Source organism: Musa acuminata, chromosome BXJ2-4 (assembly GCF_036884655.1).
Source record: "Musa acuminata AAA Group cultivar baxijiao chromosome BXJ2-4, Cavendish_Baxijiao_AAA, whole genome shotgun sequence".
NCBI classification, from domain to species: domain Eukaryota; kingdom Viridiplantae; phylum Streptophyta; class Magnoliopsida; order Zingiberales; family Musaceae; genus Musa; species Musa acuminata.
In genome coordinates this window covers 8,772,586-8,781,002 of record NC_088341.1, presented here as the reverse complement: position 1 = coordinate 8,781,002, position 8,417 = coordinate 8,772,586, and the positions used below count along the sequence as shown (strand labels likewise).

At 39.8% G+C, this 8,417-nt stretch overlaps 1 protein-coding gene across 2 annotated transcripts; it reads right to left on the bottom strand.

Moving 5' to 3' along the window:
• Position 1: 1 nt before the first annotated feature.
• Positions 2-7,676, bottom strand: LOC135585771 (uncharacterized). 2 transcript variants are annotated; one of them, XM_065103645.1, is made up of 9 exons: positions 7,243-7,676; positions 6,640-6,685; positions 6,429-6,495; positions 6,253-6,298; positions 6,071-6,169; positions 2,012-2,080; positions 1,563-1,914; positions 1,299-1,456; positions 2-1,068 (listed from the first exon to the last, which is right to left on the bottom strand). In XM_065103645.1, exons 1-9 carry the CDS (start codon positions 7,603-7,605, stop codon positions 208-210), a joined length of 2,061 nt encoding a protein of 686 aa, XP_064959717.1. In that variant the 5' UTR covers positions 7,606-7,676; the 3' UTR covers positions 2-207. The 2 variants fall into 2 exon arrangements, with proteins under 2 accessions (XP_064959717.1, XP_064959716.1); XM_065103644.1 differs by having other exon boundaries at positions 6,640-6,706; positions 7,243-7,667.
• Between the last annotated feature and the right edge of the window lie 741 nt (positions 7,677-8,417).

The window sequence follows — 8,417 nt, the reverse complement described above, 5'->3', positions numbered from 1 at the left end:
CTGATACCAAACAAGGATTAAACGTCATGTGGAGAATTAATTTCAATTACAATTAATCTGTACAACCGCCCTTTCACTTTTACAACAACACAATGCTGCTTTCAGTAATTTCTTAAGAGAACCTGCATCACTCGGGCGCTACTTCTAAAACCAAGAGGCGTAGCCGCTGCTTGTGTACTCTACCAGATTGATAAGGGGGTTACAATCTCATAGTTGCAATGATAGATTTGGATTCTGTGAATCTAATAGAACGCCAGAAACAGGCGACCCTGGTGACCGGAAACCAACATTTAGATCAGGAGGTACAGAACTCAACTTCGGATTCGGCGACAATCCCCTCCTCCATGTGCCGTGCGGATCATGGCCAGAATCAGGCAAGTGGTTGCCCGAACTTGAAGATGCACTTGGATCAGCATTCGAATTCAGCTTGTCCATCCTGAAAGGGCTCGTGGTTGTTTGACTACTGTTTCTTAGAACCATGTCCGGTGCTCGAGAATGCGTTCTCACCGATTCTGAACTTGTGCTCTCTGTTGAGGCAAATGTTGCAACAACCTTGCCGACTTGAGAGAGACGATTTAATCCCAATGGGGTGTTAAAACCATTCATGGTGGGTTGTGTGGCTGCAGCTTGTTCAAGTTGGAATGTAGTCTTTTGCCAATTAAGATGGCCACCAACAGCATTCTCTGGCTTGAACGCACTATCATGGTTTCTTGCAGCGCCCTCCGTCAGACCTACTGATCTACTTGGGAGAGCAGATGATGCAGCTGGTGGATTTGTGTTGGCACGAACTTCAACAAACATGCTGTTTGGGGGATGTTCAGATGCTGATACAGCTGTAGTGGTTGAAATGTTTTCTGGTTGAGAAATATGGGAAGGAGATATAGTTAGTAGGGGTGGCTGAGACTGTTGTGGTGTTTCATTATCTCCAACCCATCCACGGCCAAATTTCGTTCCAGGAGAAAGGACAGCTTCAATTCGTTTAGCAGCAATTTCCCAGCCGATGGGGCCAAGCTTTGCAGCAAAACGTGCCAAGCTCCTGGCATAAGCATGCTCCACATAAAGGCCAACCTGGTTACATTGGAACCATCAACAACTGTTTGGAAATTCCGTTTAATGACAGACTCTTGAATAACATTAACTATCTTAAAATAAGTTAGAAAAACATTAAAACAAGTAAAGGAAAACATGGACAATGAAAAGGTACAAGGCAACACATGCAAATGGGATAATATCATTGGACCCCTGGAAGGTACAAATGTAGACAAGACTTACATAAAGGTACATAACTTGATACTTACCGGAACCAGTTGCCTTCTCTCTCCATCAAATGTTGTTAACAATGATGACTCACTTGTGGAACCGAACACCTGGGGATGGCTGTATGTGATGCGCCGATTTTCATTTATAACCAAAGACTTCCTAGGATTTTTCATCAAGACACCCTTAACTGCAGAACCTGCATGAGACCCAGAAAGAAAAAATTCTAAATTTTGCCAATAAAACGATCATTTTATATTTTTGTTCATTGGAAGGTGCCTGATTATATAATTGGTAAACCAAACCTGAATTTTCCTCATTTTTTTCATACTTGTGCTCGCCAGTCAAATTATTGGCTTCAATACTGTGAAGACCATAAGGTTTTGTAGGTAGCTCAGACGAGCTGGCTTTATCTATTCCTTTTCGTTGGAAATCATGTGAGAAGTTCCAATGGCTATTATCTCCAGCATTAGCAAGTGTCGCATTTGAAGGGAAATTGGAACCAGCATGGTCAGCAGGAGGCCTACCAGCTTTCTTTAGAACATTCTTATATGGTGGCCTGCCTCTCCTTACTGGCTTAGGTTCTGGTTCGTTATCATCACTTTCTTGTCTTAAGTTCTCGAAGTTCTTTTTTGCAAGCTCTTGTATGGATCGTGCCTGTACAGAGAAACACCAATCAACATCAGACATTAAAACCTGACTTGTCATCTCCGAAATTTAATGTAGAATACAATGATAGGGCTGAAGCAGAAACCTGGCGGTAGTAGATTGTATCTGGTGCATTGTACTGCATTGCGTTTGAACTGATTAAGAAGACATCTTTCTGCAAATTACATATAAGCATTAAGTTAGAAATTTCTTCAGTTTAATGGTAAACAAATTTCAACTCATGTAGTACTGAAGAAAGCACAAGAAGAGAGAAACATAGACTACACATATTAACAATATCACTAAGCAAAAGAAGCTCAAGAGTCAAAGATAAATACAAACTGGTAACATTGAAGCAGATACAAAATGGCAACCTTTATCTCAGCAAAAACTGTCCTGTTTGGATTCTAACTTAAAAAAAATTGCAAGAATGCATTTCGGTTGTTATTAAGCTTGTGCCTCAATTTGGCATAAACCTCGATCGAATGACCAGCTGCAACAGGTCACCATTGCAAGATTTAACATCAATTTACCATCTATTGTTCATTCTCATAAATGCTCCAAACAAATCAGATAATAAACAACTTTACGTGAATAACCATGTAACGTGCACATACAGAAAATTTAACTAGCCCTAAACACATATGGAAGTCAGCAACGCAGCAGGTCATGAAAATTGTGGCCATAGATAGTCACTGTAGAACCAAGCCATACATGAACATAAAAATAAATAGTTTTATTTGTAAAGTTTGGTCACATACGAGTATTCAAGAAATTCAAATTACTATATGCCCATAGATAATAAATAAACAAAGGTCAATCTTGATAAATTGGTGCTATAAAATAAACCCTGTAAATCGATAACAAAAAAGTATATAAAAGACAATCAGAAGCTGGTTGATTAAAAGAGAACACACCAAGTACAACTTTGAGTCTTTGACAATGGGGATATGTATAGCATTCCAATAGAATCTGGTGACTAAAAAAATACAATAGTTTGATTAACATCAAGGGCTCAAATCTCGTCGATACAGGTCGATACAGACCAGTATTTACCAGTATTCAATGATTATAATCATCAGAATCAAATATGTTGTCTTAATAATTATTTTGATATAAAAGGGTGAATCTAAGAGTGAGACTTGTACAGTGGTAAGATCTGGACAATCAGGATTCGAGTCACTAGAATGAGATTGTGTATGTTGATCCTCCCCAGGCTAGAATAAAAGTTTTCTATTAAATAATAAAAATAAAGGAGCAATTTCTCTGCTCAAGGAATTCACATGGTTTTAATTTCTATATATTAAATAATAAACAGAGAAACTATAGAAGGTATTCATTTTAAATTATCATTATGACACTCCTCAACGGAGTTTACAGTTGTAATGTAAATAAACAACTAAAAATTGAAGATCATTCTAAACTAACGACGACTCAAGAAAATATAGAATATCTTGAATATCACTTGGTTGCATTGCTATCCTCCCCATTGGCCGACCTTCATCTTGAGCACCAAGGGAATGGTTGGACATCACAAAATATGGGGGGATCCACCAAGGACTAGCCTCCCATCCCCAAGAAAATATGGAATATGTTTTATATCACACAGTGGGGCTGCTACACTTCCCATTCGGGGTGGCATAGGCTGGTCTCCTCCTCTTAGACTCCAAGAAGGGGGCCAAAATCTTAACCAGTCCTAGCATGTTTGTCTTTATTCCAGATTGATCAAGAGATCTTCCAAGCTAGTTCTTGGATGAATTTAAGAGTGATTCATCTAGATAATGTCAAGTTGAAGTATTATAGCCTAAATTATAATCCATCTATGAGTTGGTCAAAATGTTCCATCAGATGATCAAGAAAACCAATCAAACTTTTGTAAAGCTGGAACAAGTGTCCACAAAAGTCTGCATCTGCTACAGCCTAATGTAGCATTGCAAGGGCTCCCTTGGCAACACAACTCCAATGGGCAAGCCCAAATGCTGGTCAAGCCCCTGCATGGAGGCAGTTGGGATCCTAGATTGGTCACCCCTTGGCCAACCCAAAAATTGTTGATATAGGGTCTTTTTGCCATGCAAGACAATCCTACAACTGAGAATGAGTGCATCAAACTCCCCCTTCCTTTTGGTTTCCAAAAATTCGCATCACCACAATTGTCCCCTCCTAGTCTCTCTTTTTCCCCTAGATGAGAAATCAATAATCAGTAGTAAAGAATTTGATGAGTTATGGCTCAGCTTGATCTTTAGTTGATCTGAAATTTTCAACAATGAATGGGGACTCTTCTGAAGCCATGTAAAGATATTTCTAGAAACATTAAAGTTGAATCTGAACTATTGTGGCCTTGCAAGGATAATAACAATGATTTGATGATAAAATCCATTATAAATTTCTTGCCGCAATTTGGTAGAATAGTTTACCATCTTGTTGTTCAATTGAGTAAAGAACAGTCCCTAACCTCAACCTCCACAAGGGTTGTTTCAGAGTTGCAACATACAAATTGAAGGGAGCTTATCCTGTGGAAAATTGTTAAGATGGATGTCTTCTCAAGTACCACCAGGTTGACCATCCCATGGGCCTATAAGGGTTATGATGAAGTGTCTACAGGTTGGATTGTTGTTAATCGTCTTATATAATGGTAGAAGGCTTGTTATTAGTCGTCTTAAGTAATGGTTGAGGCGGCATCAAACTGGTGATGTGCATTTGAGACTATTTGCAACTGATGAATACTTGACCTCTAGGGGACAGGAAGGGCTAGCATCACCGCCTCTTGAGAAAATACATAAGACCCAATAGGATCAGTCACATTGTGAGAGAAGACCCCCTAATTGAACTCATCTGTCAATATTGATCTTCATATTTCCTTTGTCCACAAAGGAGAAAGATCGAGGATAAGAAAGCCTTAACAACATTCAAAAGGTAGTTTGTGCCATGCATTCCTCCAGTGGGTCGGATGAACATACTGGCATCATAATTAGCTTCCCTCTTGGGTTTGAATCAACTAAAGACAAAAAAGGTGCAGCACCAATAAATCCTTGAGGGTATTTGTATGTCTTCTTGAACTTGCATGACAGTAGAGCAGCAAATGAACATCCTAGAATCAATATAGATCTTCAATCAGCTTTGGTGGCAAATTAATTAGATAATAAGCTCCTACCAAACAACTTTTTTATGGAGGGAATAAAGTTTCCTCTAGGAGAGAATGATATTACAGAAGCTTATTATCTAAATAAAAGTTATAAAATTATGCCAAATTTTTTGATCCCGAGTACATAGAAATTCCAAATGACTTCAATGTAGGTACTAGATAACCAATTTGCATTAGACTAAATTTTCTGCGTATGAACCAATAAGCAGAGTAGAAGAAAATTATAGAAAAAAAAATATCAAAGACAAAACTAAAATTGGACTTATATTCTTATCAACTTACCAATGAAATATGTACGTAAGCCAGCAAGATCATATATACAATAGATGCACAGTGCCATAAAATCAGCCCATTTGCTCATAGAGTTTATGGAAGCATAGATGAAGAAGAACATTCTTTCATAGATGGAATTGTTTATCAAACTAAGAGGAGAAGGCAAAAGGAAAAAGGGATTGAGTAGGTATACAAAAAAAAAAAAATCAAAATAATAAACATAAACAGCTACAAAAGGTAGAGAATGATGTTTGACTTGCACCAATTGAAGCTATATGAAAGCAGATATTACAGAAATGACTTGCAAAGGAAGCACCATAGTTAAACTTTAGTTTTCTGGGAAACTTATTTCATCGGAGGTAACATTAGCAATTAACCTCTATTTAAAGCACAAAAAAAAGCTTCATATGCTTTTTGTTATTCAAATGAAACACCAGATCCATCATATTGAGCATGAATGCCAATGTCTCAACAGTAAAGGAACAAACTAAATTCTGCAACGTGAATCAAATAATGAATCACCTACAATGATAACATGGACAACGTGATAACATGCTTAAAAACTACACCAAATCAGCAAGAAAATCAAGAAGAAAGTGGAAGTATGGACTTCCTATCAAATTCACACTAGAACAAAAGGTTAAAGAATAGTACAAAAGAAAGAGACAGGATTCAGCATTTTTCAGTTAAATTTAAGCATGGTCACCAAAAAAACAAGACTCCGTTTTTCCATTGACATTCTTAACTGACCTCAAACTGTTCCAGATTCGCATAAGATCCACTAGAAAGCTTCTTTCTGATGGTTGCAAAATCCATTGGATGCTCAATAATATCATGGTAGTCTGGAAGCTAAACACATCAACACAGCAGAACATAAGATTCCATGCAACGTCAGTGTCCAAGAAGATAATGGGACTCGAAATGAAATGCACCTCCTCAGGATCGACCGGCTCGGCAAAGACGCCATATGTATCTTTCCTGATAGCAAACCAATAAAACTAATGAAAGGAGACTCAACAAATGACAATCGGTACACATTGGCCAAAACCCAAAACAGGGAAAAGGGCAGCCGCAGGTGAGTTTCAAATAAAGAAAGCACAGCACTCACTTCTGCAGCCTATCGAGGATGAAAACCAACAACTTTTTGTCCGGCAATGGTGTAGTGGGCCCGGAATCTGATGGCAGCAACAGCGCAGCACATAAATAAACAAGCATCACCAAGATTCACCGAGATAAACGAAAGACAAAATCTTGTTCTTTTATCCCCCTCTTATCTTTTACTATTTTCTCGAAATAAACGCAGGAGTGGAGCACCAAACCTTGTGGAAGATCCGTCGCTTTCGAGGCAGGATTCTGTCTTTCTGTCTGTAACGAGGGGGAAAAACACTACGCCATATCAGTCAAAAGAAGGAAAAAGAAACAACATCATCTTCTTGGTAACAACACAAAAGACCGACTGGTAGACGAAGAAATAAAGGTCAGAGAAGATCCACGGATTAATGCTGGGAATGGAAAGGAAATTAAAAGGAAATCAGACAAACAAAGCTCCGACTTGCTTTCCGTGTTTCCAGAAGCACATGATGAGGGGAAGGTTGACCTAGTCAAATCGCAAAACTTTCGCACCCTCGAAATGGAATCGACGAAGAGTAAACCAAAAGGAATAAACGGAAAAGCCAATCCAGGAACAGAACGAAGTCCAACGAGCCCTTAAAGAAAACCACATCCCGTCCCACCCGAGAAGCACGGACGGATTCCCGATCCGTGGCCAAAGCCAAAGCCGCACTAGATTTCCACCAAATTTAGAGACCTTGCCGAATCCGCTAAATTCCAGAACGACTAAATCCCCGCAGATCTGAGCAACGCCTTCGCGAAAGAGCAAGAAAGGGACGGGGAAGAGGGGAAACAGAAGGGGACCAAATTACCTGGGCGTCGATTCCGACGGAGCCGACCTTTTCCGCCCTCCGTCCATCGGATTCGGAGCCGGAGGGGGCTGAATCGGCGGAAGGGTTGTTGGGGAGACGCAGAACGAGCCGGAGTTTCTTCTCCCGCCTCCGGCTGCCGGACCGATCGTCCTCGTCATCGTCGTCCTCGGCCGCCGTGTTCGACTTCGGCCGGGCCTGCCGGCGGGGATCGTCGTCGGGTGGGCTAGGGTTGCGCTGCGGATCCTCTTCCTGCTGCTCGAGGCGCTGGAGGCGGAGGCTGCGGCGCTGGAGATCCAGCAGGGAGGGGCGCCCCTTCTTCTTCTTCCTCCCCTTCGTCGCCACCGGCGGCTTGCTGTTGCCCATCTCACCACACGCCCCCACCGCCCGCCCCCTTCTCTCTCTCTCTCTCGTCGTCTTTTTTTTTTCTCTCTCTTCTATCTTTGCGTGTCTTTTTTTTTCCTTTTTTTTAATTTCTTTTTTTCTGTTTCTTTTCCAAGTACGCCGCACGTGACGGGAGGCGCCCATATTTACTGCAGCGACGTGACGGGTGCGTGAGTGACGTGTGTGCGCGTTGTGTAATGGCTATGATATCAATGGGCTTATATTGGGTTATATGGGCCGTGGCCCGTGGGCCTTGGGCCTACATCTAAAACCCATACTAGCCTTCAAAGATGATTACAAAAATATTAATTAACGACTATAAAATTAAATCATATATTAAATCAAGTAAATATTAAGAAAAAAATTAAATAAAAAATTAGTAGTGAGTCAAATTTCATGTTAGATACGTGAGAGCATTGCAAAATTATGAGCTTTCTTACTGTCACATAATTACAATGGTGATTTAGCACACTTAAAAAGATTAACCGTAGGCATGAGCTAAATCCCTATACAACTTTTCATTATAATAATACATTCTAAATTATTTTTAACAAAATCTATACGACGCGAGTTTACCTTTTTATTCTTATTTTTTCTTAGCGACGTGGATCACACCAGTGATACTTGGATCAACCCGACTCTAGTGTGGTTAGAAAGAGCTTAAATGCTCGCTTGATTAATGTCAGTTTGATTTTTTGATACAATCATTTTGATTAAACCTATCTTAATTACTATGCTTAGATAATCTTTTACGGGTTAATCGAAAGAATATTTTAAATTATAGGTAGAATATT